General features: G+C 40.1%; 1 protein-coding gene across 1 annotated transcript in view; it reads left to right on the forward strand.

The window, feature by feature from the left end:
• MYOM2 (myomesin 2) overlaps positions 1–19,405 on the forward strand; it is a 107,073-nt gene extending 87,668 nt beyond the window's left edge. The window contains exons 29-34 of the mRNA XM_008568408.1: positions 3,377–3,482; positions 15,486–15,649; positions 15,915–15,951; positions 16,743–16,765; positions 17,384–17,439; positions 18,605–19,405. Coding sequence (XP_008566630.1) covers positions 3,377–3,482; positions 15,486–15,649; positions 15,915–15,951; positions 16,743–16,765; positions 17,384–17,439; positions 18,605–18,922 — 704 coding nt within the window. The 3' untranslated portion in view covers positions 18,923–19,405. The remainder of the gene's footprint in view (positions 1–3,376; positions 3,483–15,485; positions 15,650–15,914; positions 15,952–16,742; positions 16,766–17,383; positions 17,440–18,604) is intronic.
• Positions 19,406–20,028: the final 623 nt, after the last annotated feature.

Below are 20,028 nucleotides of genomic sequence, written 5' to 3' on the forward strand. Positions count from 1 at the left end.
TTGTCTTTTTCCGTGTCCGGCAACGGATCGCAACCCTCAGTGTTGCCCCCGTACTGGACTGGGGACCGGCAACGGGATCGCAACCCTCGGCGTTGCTCCCGCGCCTCGCTCAGCCAGTGAGCGGGAACCGGTCTGCATGTGGGATCCGAACCCTCGGGCAGGAGCGCTGCCGCGCTTCCCAAGCAGCGCACTATCCAGTGCGCCACCAGGCCGGCCCATATTCCATGTTAATGTTAAGTGAGTCTTTGGTTTTTTTGAGCCTAACCTTAACTTTTCCTTATGCTGAAAGATAGAGGATGCATTTTTGTTCATTAGCAGATATGTACCTGTTTACTATTATGTCAATTAGGGATAGTTAAGAATATTACACCCATTGACAGTGGCATCGAGGAATTCAAATGGCACCAAGAAAATGTTTCTTTCTTTTTTTTTTTTCCTTTTTGTCTTTTTTACTGACCGGCAATGGGATCGCAACCCTTGGTGTTGCGCCCGCAACGCGCTCAGCCACTGAGCGGGAACTGGTCTCCACATGGGATCCGAACCCTCAGCGGGAGCGCCGCCACACTCCTAAGCGGCGCACTCTCCAGTGCGCCACTGGGCCGGCCCAAGAAAATGTTTCTTAAGGGGACTTCTCATCTCATTGACTGTTTTCATCCATTCACCACTGCACGTATCAACTTGCAAATGAGACCACATGCAAACTTCTTGCATTTATGGGATTCCCACAGAAATGCTCCGTTTGCGAAATGTTAACTTCTCTGTGTATCACTGCAGCCTTCTTGCACCTCCTCTCCCTTTCCTGGTGTTTACTAAAATAACCTTTCCCTGAATGGAACCTCCAGGCACTCAATCCTATAAAGCAATTTTTGGAAAATCAGTGTAAATGGTACTATGGGATTGGAATCTCCTCACTGGGCTCCATGGCTGAGACACCTTAGGGAGCCCTCTTTCCCTCAGTCCCTGATCCTGTTCCACCCCACAGGCACCTTTCCTCATGCACTGTCTGCTCTTGCTCTGGGCGGGTCTCCTCTTTGCTACCATATGCAGACCGTCTGCTGTGTTTTCTGTTCTTGGCATCGTATTTCTTTGCTGCCTGCTGTCTCTCTTGCCCCGAGGTCTCCTTTCTGGGTCCTGGATCTCATTCATTCCTTACTTCACAGGTACTTCCTCTACCCAGCCCTCTCTTTCTTCAGCATCTGAAGTCTGTCCTTCTTTATTGGCACACTTCCTTTGGTTTTCTGTTTTTGTTTTTCTGTCTCTTTCATGCTAGTGTCTTTCCTCAAAGATTTACTGATTCTTGACTGCATAATCCTATTTAAGATTCGAGCAATTAGAAAAGGCTGATCAGAAGCCACAGGGGCAGCGTGCCCAGGGTTAGTGGGTGCAAGGTGTGCATCTGCTTGTGGGCTGGTGGCTTTGCTGTCGAGCTGCTTGGATCCTCCAATTTTTTGCCTGGTTGGGGTGGTGGAGGTCTGGTGCCTCCACCAGAGGCATCATTCTAGAAATTCAGTGGGGGAAGTGGGGTGATTTGGGTGGGGGGGAGTCTTGCCATTCAGTATGTAGACTTTCATGCAGTCCCACTGTTTTAACCCTTTAACTCATGTTCCCGGGCCCCCCTCCCACCCCCACTGGGCTATTTTTTAAGTTTTGATTCTCTAAAGGGTGAACCTCTGGTTTCCTGATAGATGGAAACAGGGTCTCACCTGACTAGGGGGAGAGGAGAAAGTGATCACAGTTTCTCTGATTCTTACGCAGATTTTCAAATAATCCTCCTATTTGTATCCTTAATCCTGCAAATAGAAGTTCCTGGGGCCCCCACATGCTGGGACTCTTAAGAGTTCTGGGCTCCTCTTGGTTCTATTGGCACTTTTTGGTCCTCTGACCTCTGCACAGCCCATTACAGCTCATGCCCCTTTTCTCCACTTTAAAAAACTCTGAGATGGGCTCAGAGTCTGTCAGTCCTCCAGTGGGGTTTGGGGAAGGCAAGGAAGTCCATGCAGGTACCAGTCCTTCACGTGGCAGTGATTTACCTTGGCCTGACGTGCTGCAAAGGGCTTCGCACACGTTATCCCATTTAATTCTTACAGCAACTCTGTCAGAGAAAGTGTTTTTATTTATTTATTTTTTGGTTGATGTTCTTTCTTTCCATGGGTTCATTTAGGAATAAATGGAAAGTAGAGAACATTGCAGTCATTGCCATTTTTATTTTGGTTTTTATTTCTTTACACAGTTGGAATCATAAAGACAGTTTGTTTCTTGTTCTTTTTTCCCCATGTATTTTATAATAATTTTCTTTGTTTTTTATAGATTTCATATCTACTCTTTCTAATATTTCTAGTTCCATAATATTTCATGGAATCATGGTACTGTGGCTTAAACTCTTCTCTGTAGGGATAATAACAGTAACTGTACAATGTATATCTTTGGGCAAAGAAAGGCTTTTTTTCAATACTTAGGAATGTTTCCTTTCAATTCCCAGGAGTACAATTACTATGCAAAATACTATGAGTATTTTTAAGATTCATAATATATATTACAAGTTGCATAGCAACATTAAGAAATAGTATTTTAAAAAGCCTCTTTGCTGTAGCATCCTCATCAGTAGTTTGTAATCCTATTATTTTCCTTTATCTTTGCTAATTATGTTCACATAATTTTCTAGGTTAGGGAATACCATAAGTTTACCTAGATTACCTAACGTTACACATCTAATAACAATTCCATTTCAAATGTAGACCTCTTGCCATCATAACAAGCTACTTCCTAATCTTCTCCTTTCCTGACCTCTCACACTCCCCCAAACCATCTACCCCAATACAATCAGTCTAAATTTTTATTCCAAACATACTAAGTTCTTATTTCTTAGATTTTTTTATTGCCTGTGGTTTCTTTTGCCTTATTCCCTCCTTACCTAATTTTTAGGTATCTTGAAGAACCATCCCTAATCCTTGACCCTTTCTGGATCATTTCTGCTAGCTCTTCATCTCTCTTTTGCTGATTTTCTACAATACTTAAGATCTGGATCAATTAATGTAGCATTTGACATGGTACATTGTTGCTATACTATTTTGCCTCTGTTTCTTAAGCTAGGCTGCTAAGAGTCAGATGTTTATTCTTTTTTTAAAAAAAATTATGTTTCTTACAGTATTCAGAAAAGAGCTTTTCAAATTATTCTGGCATGGCAAATGCTTATTTAATGAACGAATATGGCATGGGAATAAAGTGTAAGAATATGTAGTTGATGGACTTTAAAATATACAGACGTGAGAGTACCTTTGCAGATGGGTACATTAGAGCTATTTGGTGATAGCACCTTTCCATTATAACATAGTACATGCTGCTCTTCTTAGATCTGAGGAAGTTTTATTTTCTGCAGGAGCATCTGCTTCTCCACTGAAGGTTCTGTGCACCCCAGAAGGAATAAGACTTCAGTGTTTCATGAAGTATTTTACAGAAGAAATGAAAGTGAACTGGTACCACAAGTAAGTATGAGAATGAGTGGCTGTAGCCGGGATGCAGACAGGGCAGCCTGGGGCTCACAGCTGAGATGAAAGTCATGCACTGCCAGACCTGTGAAACTTCATACTTTTGAGCTGTCTTGACAACCTTTGGCTTGGGGCAGGGAACATCACGGCAGTGGGGATGATCCGGGAGAAGGAGAAAGAAGTACCTGAAGGTGCAGAGACAGATGTCTTCAATGCCTTGCATTTACCAAAGGGTGGCTCTCCTTATAACACACATTTTACCTGGAAACAAGCAGAGAGTAAGGGAAAAATACTATTTAGAGAGCAGGCTCCAAATTTCCAGTCTGTTGGTTTCCCACTAGGCTTGATTAAATGGAAAAGGAGAAAACAAGCCCAACATTTAAAATAAAAGAAGAAAGACAGGATTAAGCTTGTATAAACAGCATCTCTAGGTGGATAATGATCACTGTCAAAACAACCGGAGATTTTCATGTGAGTCACAGCACAGGATGAGTCCCTGTGGACCCAGCCCCTTGGGGTCTGGCTCTTTCATGTCCATACCACAAGACTGCATCTGAGACAACTAGCCTCAGCAGCACCCCTGAATCTAAGAGAGTCTGAGAGAAAAGGACTAGCATCAGGGTTACCATCTTAGGACATAACCGCAGACAAAGGTGAACCTCAGGTGTGGATGAGGGGCAGATGGAGCCAGGACTGGGCCTTTTTGTCCATCTCTACTTTAACCTAAGCACACGAGGGCAACGTTTTTAGGTAAATTTTGCAATGTTGTCAACATCCCCAAATCTCATGCTCCTCTTCAGGTGTGGATGAGGGGCAGATGGAGCCAGGACTGGGCCTTTTTGTCCATCTCTACTTTAACCTAAGCACATGAGGGCAACGTTTTTAGGTAAATTTTGCAATGTTGTCAACATCCCCAAATCTCATGCTCCTCAATAAGCTATACTCTAAAGTGTCATGCCATGCCTTTAGGTATTATATTTACCTAATTAATATTTTAAAAGGCAAAGTTTATGGTTACGACTATCTTATTTTAAAAAGCATTATTTTGTTTAGATGAATCTATTTGTGAGTAAATTGAAGTGCTGAAAGGATATATGTTCTTGTGTTTTTTTCCTATTTAGGTTTTGGCATACTGTGCTTTTGTCTTAAATGTTATGCTTAGACACATTAAATAATAAGATACATTGGAGTCTTGGCACATCTGCGTTTTGAATATTACATGTCTGCTTTTTTGGTAGTATGATATTCAGTATCAGGTGGAGTCACAGATCTCATGTTACGGGTTTTATTGGGAGAGTGTATTAAAGTTAGGACCTTTTTTTTTTTTAACTAAAGGATTTCAATAACAAGAGCTTCAAAGACAGAAGCATGTGTTTTTGTGATATAATTGTTTGTAAGGATTTATTTTTTAAGACAATGAATAAATCTGTGTTTCTAGCTGAATCAAATCTTCCCCTGTAAAAGGAGACTCAATCATTCCCTTCTCTGTGCTTCCTTGTTATTTATGGCATATTGTCTTGCAGTAACTTGTATACAGTTGTAATATGTGTCCTATATTCCATCATAAACATGTCCATCCCCTCAGAGAGGCTACCCCTTATTCAGCTTTGTCTGGCAGATTGTAAGGGGCATGCTCGGTGCTGGGTCTGGGGGTACAGAGATTAAACATACCCCATGCACACCTGTGTGAACACAGAGGCACACGTGTATGTGTGTGTAAGGATGTGTTATGTTGCATTAGTGAGAAGGTGCTTTGTGGTAAACACTTAACACGTTATCTCATTTAATCCTCACAAACGCCCTTTGAGTTAGGTTTTAATAAACACATTTTATAGATGTGGAAACTGATGTTTGGTGAGAGGAACATAAATCATTTTGTTTAGTCACTCAACTAGTAAGTGAAAGAGCAGGGATTTGAATGCTAGTAGGTTTGATTCTAACCACTACTCTACTGAGAAGCATCAAATCTAATGTAGGAGATTGATCATAGAAGACAGACAAATAAGGGTGAGATCATGTCTCTGACTCATTAACAACATCTGATCAGGTAAAAAAGGCACTAGATACAAAAAGTGAAAAAGATATTATTGTAAACTTCTACAGACTTATAAAAGTGGCATTACTTTTGTAGTTAAATTATGTTTGTAACTAAAATATAACTTTTAGACCTCAAATTGTTATATAAACTAAAAGAATATAACTTTTAGTTATATTTCACTATTTGACAATTAAACAATATTAAACTATATTTTAAACTATATATTAGACTATATTATGTAGTTATATTCTATCACTGAAATATAATGTTTGGTTATATTTGACTATTTGACTCTTTTTTTTTTTTTTTTTTAAAGATGACCAGTAAGGGGATCTTAACCCTTGGCTTGGTGTTGTCAGCACCACGCCCAGCCAGTGAGCAAACCGGCCATCCGTATATGGGATCCGAACCCGGGGCCTTGGTGTTATCAGCACCGCACTCTTCCGAGTGAGCCACGGGCCGGCCCCACTATTTGACTCTTAAATGAGTTCTTAATAGATAGTAACTGGGAAAACAGTAATATGAAAATTTGTTGAAATATAATTTAGCATTTGAAGCTAAATGATCCACTTCACAAAGTCTGAGATGCCTGGGGAATGTGATTGTTGAAGGCTTGTACTGTGGATACTAGAATATTTTGTGTTAATGGGTGACATTGGATCAATAGGGTGCAATGAGTATTTGTGAAATGCGAGCGTAAGCAAAGACAGTTGTTCTTTGGTTAAAAATGCTGAGTAACATATCAAGGAATGTAGAAAATGCCACTTTAAAGGAAGGGTTGAAAAACCTATTCAACGAGTTAGAAGCAGGCAAAGAGGAACTCAGCAAAAATGCTGTTCAGAAAAAGGATTTTGCTGTCTTGCTCAAAGGTGAAATTAATATATCATCTAGACCTCAAATTGTTAAAAGTATTGACCACTTAAGACTTAGAAGTATCCCAGCACTGAAGAAATTTCTCAGTATCTTCACAGAAGAAAAAAATAGCACGTTTGAACCTCAGAATGTATATTTTAATTCAGCTGGGGAGATTTCACATGCAGGGGTCTGACTGCAAAGCCTCCCCTGAATGTCAGTGAAGCCTTGAACTAACTGAAAGAACGAGGGATGCCTCAGACACCCTTCCCCAGCGTGTTTGTTGTCCCTTAGGGTGTCCACAAGACAAAGCTGGGGGTGGTGTGGGCAAGTGATGGGCTCCAGTGGGAATTGCTGAGGAAGTGCCAGGACTGACCCAGGTGGTGGCTCTCAGCTGCTCAGAGGAGCCCTCCACAGGGCTCCTGGCATGTAGCAGCCATTAAAGGGTGGGAGACAAGCTTGTCTTTTCACCTCAGAAAATACAGGATGTCTCAAATTCTCTGCCTGGGCTAAAGATTTCGACTATTATGAGAGCAGTAACAAAAAGTTGTTGGATAAGTTAAGTTCTTCTCAGGCTGTGGCGTTTTGTGGGGCTCTTGTTACAGGAAGTAGGCATTTCTCAACACCGTCGTCTCCAACCTAGATGCAAATATTTCCTAGATTTTGGGAAATTTTCCATTGTCTTTTACAGGTTTTATTTCATTATTCATTTATTTTTAAATTTTATTTTAATTTATCAGTATACAATGTAGTTGATTTTCGTGTCCCTTTACCAATTCCTCCTTTTCCCTCCTCCCCCACCATCAACATCATATCTGTTCACTTGTCTTAACAAATTCAAGGAATTGTTGTGATTGTTGTGTCTTCTTCCCCCCACTCCCATTTATTTGTTTCTATGTTTACTTATTTATTTTTATTGTCTCTCACAAATAAGTGAGAACGTGCCATATTTCTCTTTCTGTGCTTGGCTTAGGTTACTTAATATAATTTTCTCTAATTCCACCCATGTTGCTGAGAATGGCAGTATTTCATTTCGTTTTTAATGGCAGAGTAGTATTCCATTGTGTAGATATACCACAGTTTCCTTATCCACTCATCTGATGATGGGCATTTAGGCTGGTACCAACTTTTGGCTATTGTAAATAGCACTACAATGAACAGGGGAGTACAGGTATTCATTCAACATGATGATTTCCATTCCTTTGGGTATATTCCCAGCAGTGGAATAGCTGGGTCATATGGTAGATCTATCTGTAATTGTCTGAGGAACCTCCATACCATTTTTCACAAAGGCTGCACCATTTTGCAGTCCCACCAACAGTGTATGAGGGTTCCCCTTTCTTCACCCTCCTTGCCAGAATTTATCATTCTCAGCCCCATTTATTTGTTTCTATGTTTACTTATTTATTTTTATTGTCTCTCACAAATAAGTGAGAACGTGCCATATTTCTCTTTCTGTGCCTGGCTTAGGTTACTTAATATAATTTTCTCTAATTCCACCCATGTTGCTGAGAATGGCAGTATTTCATTTTGTTTTTAATGGCAGAGTAGTATTCCATTGTGTAGATATACCACAGTTTCCTTATCCACTCATCTGATGATGGGCATTTAGGCTGGTACCAACTTTTGGCTATTGTAAATAGCACTACAATGAACAGGGGAGTACAGGTATTCATTCAACATGATGATTTCCATTCCTTTGGGTATATTCCCAGCAGTGGAATAGCTGGGTCATATGGTAGATTGAGATATCAGTTGTAATATCACTTTTTTCATTTCTAATTTTTATTATTTGTGTCTTCTGTCTTTTTTTAGTTAGCTTTGCTAATGGTTCATCAATTTTACTTATCTTTTCAAAATACCAACTTTTTGTTTCATTGACCTTTGTATCATTTTTTGGGTGTCTGTTTCATTTAGTTCTTCTGTGATCTTAATTATTTCTTTTTGTCCACTAACTTTGGGTTTGGATTGTTCTTTTTCTAGATATTTACAGTGAAGTGTTAGGTTGTTTTCTTGCCTTCTTTCCATTCTTCTGAAGTAAGCATTTAATGTGATAAATTTCCCCCTTAGTACTGCTTTTGCAATATTCTAGAGGTTTTGGTATGATGTGTCATTATTTTCATTAGTTTCAATAAATTTTTTGATTTCCTGTTTAATTTCTTCTTGGACCCATATGTCATTAAGTAGATCATTGTTTAATTTCCATGTATTTGTATAGTTTCCAGAGTTTTGTTTGTCATTGATTTCTTGTGTGAATCCATTGTGGTCTGAAAAAATACATGGTATAATTCCATTTTTAAAAAATTTGTTGAGACTTTATTTGTAACCTAATATGTGGTCTATCCTGGAGAATGTTCCATTTGCTGATGAAAAGAATGAATATTCTGAGGTTGTTGGATGAAATGTTTTGTAGATATCTGCCAAGTCCAATTGGTCTAAAGTATTCTTTACATCTTGTGTTTCTCTGTTGATATTTTGCCTAGATGATCTGTCCAATGTTGAGAGTGGGGTGTTTAGGTTCCCTACTATTATAATATTAGTGTCTATCTCTTTCTTTAGATCTAATAGTGTTTGCTTTATAAATCTGGCTGTTCCAATGTTGGGTGCATATATATTTATGATTGTTATGTCTTCTTGTTGGATAGATCCTTTTATCATTATATAGTGGCCTTCTTTATCTTTTTTTTAATGATTTTTGATTTAGTCTGTTTTATCTGATATAAGAATAACTACTCCAGATCTTTTTTTGTTTCTATTTGCATGGTATATCTTTTTCCATATTTTTACTCTTAGTCTATGTATGTATTCATGGGTGAGGAGAGTCTCCTGAAGGCAGCATATTGTTGGGTCCATCTTTTTAATTCAATCAGTGAGTCTATGTCCTTTGAGTGGGGAATTTAATTCTTTTACATTAAAGAGATGTTATTGAAATGTATTGATTTACTCTTGGCATTTTATTGATTTGTGTTTGGATGTTTTAAAATTTTTTCTTCCTTTCTTTCTGATTTACTGTTTGTCTCCTGTGTTTGTTAGTTTCTTGGGATGTTAGATAAACTTTTTATCTCTTTATTATTATCATTTTTATTTTACTGCTGGGTTTTGTTCTTTCTTGAGTATTCATGGTAGTGGTTGCTGTTTTTCAGATACCAGACCCAGTATTCCCTTGAGAATTTCTTGTAAGGCTGGTCATGTGGTAGTGAACTCCCAAAGTTTTTGTTTGTCTGAGAAACATACTATTTGTCCTTCATTTTGGAAGGATAGCATTGCTGGGTAAAGAAATGGGCTGGCAATTTCTGTCTTTTAGTATTTTGAATATATCTTCCCATTCTCTTCTGCCTTTTAGTGTTTCTGATGAAAAGTCTGATGTTAGTCTGATAGGGGTTCCCTTATAGATGACTTGATGCTCCTCTCTTGTAGTTTTTAAGATTCTCTCTTTGTCTTTGAGCTTTGCCAATTTGACATAACACGTCTTAGAGAGGACCTTTTTGGGTTGAATATGTTTGGGGATCTTTGAGCCTTCTGATTCTGAAGATTGGTATCTCTCCCTATACCTGGGTAGTTTTCTGCTGTTATTTTGTTGAATATGTTTTCAATGGCATTTCCTTTTTCCTCCCCTTCTGATTTCTCCCAAACACCCATGATTTGGATATTTGAGTGCTTAAGTTTGTCTTTTATCTCTCTTAGATTTTCTTCAATTTTTAAAATTCTTTTTAATTTTTTTTTTGTCTTTGAAGTTGTCTTCAAAGTCAGAATTTCTCTCTTCTGCTTTTTCTAGCCTGCTGGTTAACCTCTCTCTTGTGTTTTTTATTTGGTTGAATGAATCCTTCAGCTCCACAAGCTCTGCTGCAATCTTTTGCAGGGCACTGATTTCTTCGTACATTTCCTTTTTTGTTTTTTCTTTTTTGAGAATGGCCACACCACGCTCAGCCAGTGAGCGCAGTGAGTGCACTGGTCATCCCTGTATAGGATCCGAACCCGTGGCGGGAGCGCTGCTGCGCTCCCTGTGCCACACTCTCCCGAGTGCGCCACGGGCTCAGCCCTGTACATTTCCTCTTTTATATCCTGTATACTTTTTCCCATTTTGTTGAGTTGTCTAACTGAATCTTCTTGTATCTCATTTAGTTTCCTTAGAATTGTCAGTCAGTTCAAGGACTTCCTGTTCCATAGGACCTAGAGCTTGAGAGTTATTATATTCCTTTGGTGGTGTTGTGCTTTCTCAGTTTTCCATATGTCTAGTATCTCTCTATTGGTGTTTAGTCATTGTGGCAGAGGGTTTCACGGTCCACTCGTTCCACCCCGGTGTCTGCAGCAGTGATAGGGAGTGTTGCTGATGCTCAACTGCCTGTTGATGCCTCAGGGCCTGGGGGTTGGTGTGTTGGCCTCTTAGGGTGGAGACTCTTCTGGCCTGGATCCCAAGGAGGGTGCTGGTTTGGGGCTGCTGCCTCAGGGCCTGGGTGTCAGTATGTCTGGAATTTTCCCATTGTATTTACATTTTTTTTTCAAATAGGGAGACAAAATCTGGATGGAGTTCACTCAGTGTCTGACCACACTGAGAAGAGCCAAAGTCTTACTTTCCAACCCAGACACAACACTGCTGTTTTACACCTCGGATCTATTGTGAATAACAGCTTTCTGTTGGTTCAGACTCACCAGCACTTCTACTTGTCTTAATATATATTAAATATATAATATATCTTTAAAATATATGATATTTTAAAATCTTTCATTTTGAAATAATTTTAGACTTACAAAAAATTGCAAAGATAGCAAAGAGAGTTTCCTTATACCCTTCACCCATCTTCCCCTGAGATTATCAACTTACATAACCACCGTACAATTGTCAAAACCAGGAAATAAACAGTGATGTGATACTATTAACTAAACCACAGATCTAATTCAAATTGCACCTGTTTTCCCACTAGTGTCCTTTTTAAAAAATGTCCCAGTCTCTAATGTGGGATACCATGTTGCATGTAGTGGTCATACCTCCCAATTTTCCCCCAGTTGGTGACCACGCCTCAGTTTTTCTTTATCTTTCATGACCTGGATGCTTGCAAAGAGTCCTGGTTAGTTATTTTGTAGCGTGCTCCTCAGTCTGGGTTTACGTGATTTTTCCCCCTGATTAGACTGAAGTTATTCAATTTTAGTGAGAATATGACAAAAGCCATGTTGATTATGTCTTATCACTTGGTTAAGGTGGTGTCTGCTGCATTTCTTCTCTGCAAAGTTACTGTATTTTCCTTTATAATTAATAAATATCTGAGGAAATACTTTAAAACTTTGCAGGCCTTTTAGTCTTCCTCAAACTTTTGCCCTCAGATTTGGGCATTCAACAATGAATCTTACCTGCAGAAATTATCACTGGGGGGTTTGCTTAAATGTGATTTTCTACATCTCCCATTCCTCCTTTGTTTATTGATTGGAGTCCTTCTCTTTTAGTCTTCCTCAAACTTTTGCCCTCAGATTTGGGCATTCAACAATGAATCTTACCTGCAGAAATTATCACTGGGGGTTTTGCTTAAATGTGATTTTCTACATCTCCCATTCCTCCTTTGTTTATTGATTGGAGTCCTTCTGTTAAGGAAGTTCTACCCCTTTTCCCCTACATGTTTACTTATTTGATTACTTAGTTATATCAGTATGGACTAATGGATATTTATTCTATGAGCTATAATCCAATATGACCATTATTGTTACTGCTGCTGTTGTTGTTACTTTGCTTACCCAATTGTAAGTGCATGCAGGGGATAGAGAAGCCTTTCTTAATGAAGCTGTGATTTTTCTATTGCATTGATGTCTATTTATGTCTGGGTGTCTGCACAGATGGACTTCTCAGCACCACTAGCATTTCAGGGTTTGGGATTGATTATTGATTGACCAATCCAGTGCACACTGTATTTTCTGCAAAAGATATTTTCTTTTCAGAACTGCCAATCACTCTGTGAAATCCGTTTTCCCTTTTGTACATAGGGAGGAGTAGGTGTGAATGCCACCTTCATCATGGCTTTCCTGCTGTGAGCTCATGGTATGGTCTGCTATGGAGTGAGGGGTTCACGTAGGTGTCACACTGAGGCCCACACCTGCCCTTACACCACCTGAGGATGAAGAAACAAGGCCAGTGCAAGTCATGGCTCAGCACGGCTGCGGCACACTGAGAACGAAACACAAGTTGGCAAAGGGAAGGGTTCTGCTGCCTGGGCTCCTCCTTAATGCAGCTCCCGGGTCAGCAACCTACAGAATTTAAGATCTCAAGATTGAGAGATTCTGTAAGGATCATCTGGTTCGATATTCCCATCCTCTTCTTTTGGGGAGCTGCTAATGAAAGGGGAAATAGTTAACAAGTTTTGAGTGTCTCTCTATGCCAGATATTGGGCATAGCTTGCTGAATTCTGAAACAAACCCCACGAGGTAGGTGTGACATGATCCCTTTTATGCAGAGGATCAGAGAGTCTACATAATTCGATTGAAGCCAATTTCGTAAAATCAGCGTGGAGATCCGGTGTGCCTGACCGCTGTGCAGGGCTCTTCTTGTGAGCACGCAGGGCTGCTGTGCTTCCTCCTGCCAGAGATGCTCTGTCCACACCCACATGCCCAGATCTTACTGTCCTCCAGCCTCGCTCAGGTAGCTCCTCCACGAAGCCTTTCCAGCGTCCTCCTCTGCACCTTTGCCTCACCGATGTCTGTGTTTTGCTGTCATGGGGCTTGTCACTTTCTATCCTAGACTGATGATCTGTAAGCACACATTCTGAGCATCATCCATGAAGGCTATTTCCATCTGTAGAGAAGGTAGCACAAAGCTGTGCATTTATCATGGGGTCCATACCTATTTGTCGAATGAAACAACAACTGAGTAAAAGGCTACCATGATGAGGAGGGTTGGATAATTCCTGTTCCCAACTGAAGGCAAGGAATCCTTGGTTATTGGAAGGTAACACAATGTGCAACAAGCACTGCAGCCAATTCTCTGCAGAACCCCAAACCAGCTAACTTTACACAGTCTTCGCTTTTCTGGACCTGGTGCATGAAAGAAATAGATTTGATGTCAGAGGTAGGGTCCGGGGGCCCAATTGCCAGCCTCAACCCACGCCGTCCTCTTACCAGGTTCTTGACTCTGCCACAGGAAAGAATTCAAGGGCAGAGTCACAGTGGACAGTGAGAAGAAGTTTAATATAACAGATAAGAAATGCAGGTTCCACAGAGAGATTGAGCAGGGACGCACACCGAGTCTAACAGAAAAGTAAGTTTAGTACAGACATCAAGTCTAACACAAAAGCCAGAGAAACATCCTTAAAGTTCGGTACACAGTGCGGGCTGGCTCAAGGGAGTGAGCAGCCATTTGCTGAAAGTAAGTTTGATACAAAGTAAAGTGTGCACACCTCAGCCAGTGAAGTGCTGGTTGCATCCAGGAAAGTGAGCAGCAGCCCAGCCTTCTACTGGGATTCTGCTTTTATAGTTTCTGTATCTAATGAATATTCAATTAAGGGAGTGGTTCCCAGTTATGTAACATTTAGTCTTGCACATGCTCAGTCAGTCCCTTCCTGGAGCATGTTCATTGGTCAGACTCTATCACATGCACCAAACATATTCAATAATGTTCTGTGCTCTCTATTGAGCATGCCCAGCCACTGGATTTGCATAAGCCAGCCCCATGTGGTCTCATTTCCCAGTGTTGGTGCTGAAAATAGGTCTAACTGGTAACAATGACTTTCCTCTAAGGGAGAGACCAGAGGAGAAGCCTGAGACCTCAGAGAATTGTGAGAATCCCAGAGGCCTGTCCTGAAACCTGAGCCCAGGGAAACTGAGCACCTCCTGTATCAGATTCACATTCCAGTTTTTGCTTGGCACTGATGTCCTGTTTTCATGTGCTCAGGACTATAAATTCTACAAATCTTTCATGTTTCCCTTTACTGAAGCAGCTTTAGGAAATCACTTATACACATTTGTCTTTAGGAACAGGTTGGCTTTACATATTGCAAATGTGGTTATAGAGCTCATGCTGCCTTAAAAGGCAGGGATGGTATCAAGTACTTTATTTTTAATTAGAAAAGTTTATTGTAATAAAATACATATAACATATGCTTTACCATTTTAACCATATTTAAGTGTATAATTCAGTGGCATTAAGCACATTCACACTGCTGTGCAACCATCACCATCATCCATCTCCAGAACGTCTTCATCTCTCAAACAGAAACTCTGTGCCCATTAAACACTAACTCTTCACTCCTTCCCTCTAGGCCCTTGCACCCACCATTCTACTTTTTGTCTCTATGAATTTAACTACTCTAGGAACTCATATAAGTGGAATCATATAGTATTTATCCTTTTGTGCTTGGCTTATTTCATTTAGCATAATGTCTTCAAGTTTCCTTCATGTTGTAGCATATTTCAGGATTTCCTTCCTTTTAAAGGTTGAATAATATTCTATTATATGGATACACCACATTTTGCTTGTCCATTCATCTGTCCATGAACACTTGGGTTGCTTACCAACCATTTGGCTAATGTAAATAACACTGCTACAAACATGGGTGTGCAAATATCTGCTTGAATTCTTGCTTCCAATTCTTTTGGACATATATCCAGAAGTGCAATTGCTGGGTCATACCATAGTTCTGTGTTTAATTTTTTGAGGAACTACCAGACTGTATGGAGTATTTTTAAGCCCATCATGTGACAGAAAATGTATATTAAATAATAATATACTTTATTTTTAATTAATTAATTAACTAATTTAAAGAATTGAAACATAGTTGATTGTACATATCTGTGGGGTACAGAGTTGAATAGCAATACCTGTGTGCAATATGTGATGCTCGAATACGGATAATAACTGCATTCAGTAATACACAATGTAATCGATTTTTGTGGCCCTCTACCGTAATAGCATACTTTAAAAATTAAGTATCACTTAATTTTAGAAGATTTTTAGATCTCAGTTACTGATGTGGTTAATAAGTTTACAATAGTCAGAAAAATCTATTCTGAATATCAGCATTAGCAGGTTAGATAAGGCTCCCCACCTAAACATGTATAATATTGCATCATAGGTATTGTGTGTATAGTATGGAGACTGTAAATTGAATATGTACCTGTTACTTTTTTTAAAGAGATGCCAAGATTTCTTCAAGTGAGCATATGAGAATTGGAGGGAATGAGGAGATGGCCTGGCTGCAGGTCTGCGAACCTACGGAGAAGGACAAAGGAAAATACACTTTTGAGATTTTTGATGGCAAAGATAACCATCAACGCTCACTCGACCTATCTGGACAAGGTAAGAGAATTATTCTCCACCATCTAATGCTTTCGTATTTAGTGATCCATTTAGAATGCTGAAGAAAAAGAGGTAAACCAAGAAATAATCTGATTTTATGATTTTCATCCAGAGAAAGTTATTTCTGAATAATCCATTTGGCTGAATAAATTCATTTGGCTATTTATCAGTCTTCATTAACCAAATTCACTAGTAGAGAATCCAAGTGAATAAATAAAAGCTAAACATTGAAAAAGTTAATAATGTGTGTTATATTTCCTTACAGCTTTTGATGAAGCATTTGCAGAATTCCAGCAACTCAAGTAAGATTTGCATATTTGATTATTATTATATCTTTTACGGGGTCTGGTTGACTTGGAGTCATTTTGGCTACATGTGGGAAAATCTGTACATGCCTACATGGGACCCAAAGAATGTACTGTTCCTGGGATAAAAATGTCAATTTAAGTAATTCGATATGTAGAATGGTAGGCATTCTTCTAAATTGGAAATACACTTATAAATTGACTTTCTAGAGTCATAATAATGCTGGATTACTTTAAGTAAAATGATAAATTTCTGAAATTGTTATAATCATGGCAATGTACCACACAGAGCAACTTTTTAAAGAATAATCGATTTTCAAATATGTGTCTGAGTTTTAGAGTTTCCAGAACTGAGGACAGTCTTTGGCTCATACTAATTAATCAATACATATTTGTTGAATGGGTATATGGACGACTGAGATAACCAGAAACCAACACTTTCAAAAATATCTAAAAATTTCCAATGCCATCTGGTGAATTTGATGACAAAATAAATCTCTCCAACCCAAGAGTTTAAGTGCTAAACTTTTCTGTGAGTTCTAGCATTTGGATGATAGGGCATTTCCCATCTCAAAATGGGCACTAGGAGACGTCGGGAAAAAGATACAGACTCGCATCCTTGGATCCTGTGATCCAGGAGTGTCCTTCTAATAGAGCGCACACGTGCTGCTCTCTTTCTTTTGTTCTCACCACTGGCGAGCCTCTGACGTGTGTGGTGCTTTTTCGTTGGTGGCATCTTTTCAATACTCTCTTTTCATTCTCTCCTCTCTGACCCCTTTAATTTTTAGGGCTGCCGCATTTGCAGAGAAGAGTAAGTACATGTTAGATTATAACAAGGATGGTGAACTATTTTGGGTGGGGCAAAGGGTCCATACTTTAGAATATTAATTTTGTGTATTAAATAATAATCAGCAAAGCTTCCCGCCCCAATTCAAAAATCCTTATCAACACCCACATTCTTAATCCCGCGGCAGTGGGTCCTGTGCTCCCTGGCCCCCGCCTACCTGTTCAGCTCTAGATCCTCTGGCCTCCTTTCTCCCTCCCATCCATCCACCCTTGCAAAATCCTCTCTCCAGATGCTCAGGGCTGCTTTGACCTCCTGAGGGACTCAGGATACACGTAGCTCTCCTGTCTTTAGTACTTGCGATTCTTCTTCATTCTCAAAGCCCAGCTCACATCCTGTATCTTTTCCAGGGTGTTTCATGACCTTTCCCCTGCACAGAATCAGTGATTTCCTCACCTCTGTTCCTTTGGCCTTTGGTTCACCCCTGCACTGTAGATACATCTTTTCCTTCTGTGCCCTCTCCCGGGAGAGTGCTGGTTCCTCCCCACATTCACCTTGGTGCCCACATAGTGCGTCGCATGGGGGCCTGCTCCTTGGGAAAGTCCCTGTGGATGTTTTCTTAACCAAGACCCTTTCATGTTGCAGATCGTGGCAGGGTGCTCGGGGGTTTGCCTGATGTGGTTACCATAATGGAAGGCAAGGTAAGAAGAGACAGCAGGATATAAGACTAGGGTGGGAAGGGGGTTTAAGCACAGTGCGCACGGTCCCCTTGTCTTAGGTCAGAGCAAAGTGGTTATATGTTCTTGCTCAACCTGCAGAGGTCTCAGAGCTCCCCGCCCACTGGCCTGCCTGTCCTAGGCTGCCTCTGATAGTCCCTGTACTATCAAAGGACGGAAGAGCTTAATACTGTGAATCCACAAACAATGCCTTTGAGACCACAAGAACACACAGTGTGACTCAGGCACTCACAGCAGGTGTTGTGGCAACTTGTTTGTAGGCCCTCGGGGTCCGCCAGGGTCTGATACAACCTAATACTGGGATTGTTCATTCAAAGAAGTGACTGAACAAGGAGGAGCTGACCACACACCCCACAAACCCACCCATCTGTGTGAAAGTGTAAGCCACCCACTTCAAATATGAAATGTCACAGTTTTTATAAAATGAAAGGAAAAAAAGTCTCTGCTCCAATTCTCAAGGTCATTTTGGAATATATAACAGAAACCACTTATTGGAGTTTTAATTTGTTGCCTGTCAGTGCGAGTATTGATATCTAATTGCTACTTCTCTGGTTGCTTCAGTGATTCTGATTCAATGTCACAGGGACAGAGATACTTGAGAAAATTTTATTAGGCCCAAATGCAAAAATTTATAGACCACCTCTTCAGAAGCTAAAGAAAGCATAGAGGACTTCTGAGACTGAATAATCATGGATCTCATAATAAAGATGTAATCGAGAAATTAGCAGTTGCTTTACTGTTATCATAGGCTGAAAGCATATTTGCTGCCTCCAGTTTACTAGTTATGAGACAATATATTCTCTGGGTTTGCCAGAGGAACTGGTAAAGTGGATTCATAAGTCTACATATAAAGGAAATTTGTGAAACAGGCTAAATGTATCTACTGTGAAACGTAGAGCTTAACTTCAGATTCTTTATTTGATTTAGGTGGTGGATTAAGACAGAGAATAAGTAGACTAAATTAGCATTGATTTCTCTGGGTCTTAGGTACATGGAGGGCTTATTGGAAGTCAATGATGTGAAGGATCAACAAACATAACGTGGTGTGACTGAGAACCCATGTCCAGAGAGGTGACATGACTTCTCTTTGTCTAATTATTCCTTCTCTGCCCACTTTTTCCTTCTCAAGACCTTGAATCTGACCTGCACGGTGTTTGGAAATCCTGACCCCGAAGTGGTTTGGTTCAAGAATGACATGGACATCGAGCTCAGTGAACACTTCTCTGTGAAGGTGGAACAGGCCAAGTACGTCAGCATGACCATCAAAGGGGTGACCTCTGAGGACTCAGGGAAGTACAGCATCAACGTCAAGAACAAATATGGAGGGGAGAAAATTGACCTCACCGTCAGCGTGTACAAACACGGGGAAAAGATACCAGATGTTTTACCGCCCCAGCAGGCAAAACCAAAGCTCATCCCAGCATCGACCTCAACACCAGGCCAATGAAAGAATTTTTTCCAGCTCGGAGATAGGAAAAAATGCTTGGAAGTCATAGGAATGCTGTGTGCTTGCTCCAAATGAATGGCCTTAATCTGAGTGACCTCATGTGTGGGCAAAGAGTTGATCATACATTATGCTTTCAATTTTTGCATTTGGTGATTATTGTTTTATATCTGTCTAAGGCGAAAAGCTAAGGTTTTCACGAGGCTGAACAACATATTTATAGGAGGGTAAATGACAGACACCTGGTAGAGAATGGGTGGAAAGAGGACAGCTAACATTTTCGTGGATGTGGGCACATGGAAGTGGTATCCATACACATGTAGCATGTGACTGTCTGCAAAGTTACTGTCCATACTGTAGTGGTGACCTTTGGTGCTGCCAAGATCTAGCAGCTCTGAAATCTTGACTGTGGAGCCTTTGAAGTGTGTGTTACCTGGTTACACTCTGGTTTCTCTTGCTTTAGGCTAATAAAACTTTAAAAGGCAACTTGTTGTGGTTTTCCTGTACGAAATCATGCCTAACTACATCTGCTTACTCTCCTGGCTTGTTTTAGTCTGGATTATCATGCACCTTCCCAGCTGGTAGCGTGTGTACAAACCAGAGAACCAGGAGTGGCACATCACACATACTGGAGAGCACTGTCCAGCAGCTCTGCCCCATAGGGCTGGGGGATGGATGAGGCACGTGACACTGGCCAAGGGGGGCTCACAACATCACAATTCCTGTGAAGTGTGTGTTTTGTGCAAGGCTGAGAAATGCCACCTGGTTATCATATCACGGACCTAAAAATGTCTGTAGAGGAAAACAAAATGTGTAGATGGCTTTGTTCTTTTTTAGTGCGCTAATTACTTAGAAAGGTATTTCAAAAGAAGGAAGACTCTCATTTGAAATGATCACTGTAGTAGCCATGGAGGAAAAATAAAAGCTTGGCTGACTATAGAAGGTCTCTTGGCGAAATTAAAAAAAAATGTATAGAATGAACATATCCTTTCTTTGAACTTTTTCTTCCTTTTTTGGGAAGAAGCTGGCATAAAAATCCTATCTTAATATTTTAATTTTATAGTTGCTTATAACAGAAAAGCTTTGATAGTTAAGAACATTTTATCTCT

This window comes from Galeopterus variegatus, unplaced genomic scaffold (assembly GCF_000696425.1).
Source record: "Galeopterus variegatus unplaced genomic scaffold, G_variegatus-3.0.2 Scaffold407, whole genome shotgun sequence".
Lineage (NCBI taxonomy): Eukaryota > Metazoa > Chordata > Mammalia > Dermoptera > Cynocephalidae > Galeopterus > Galeopterus variegatus.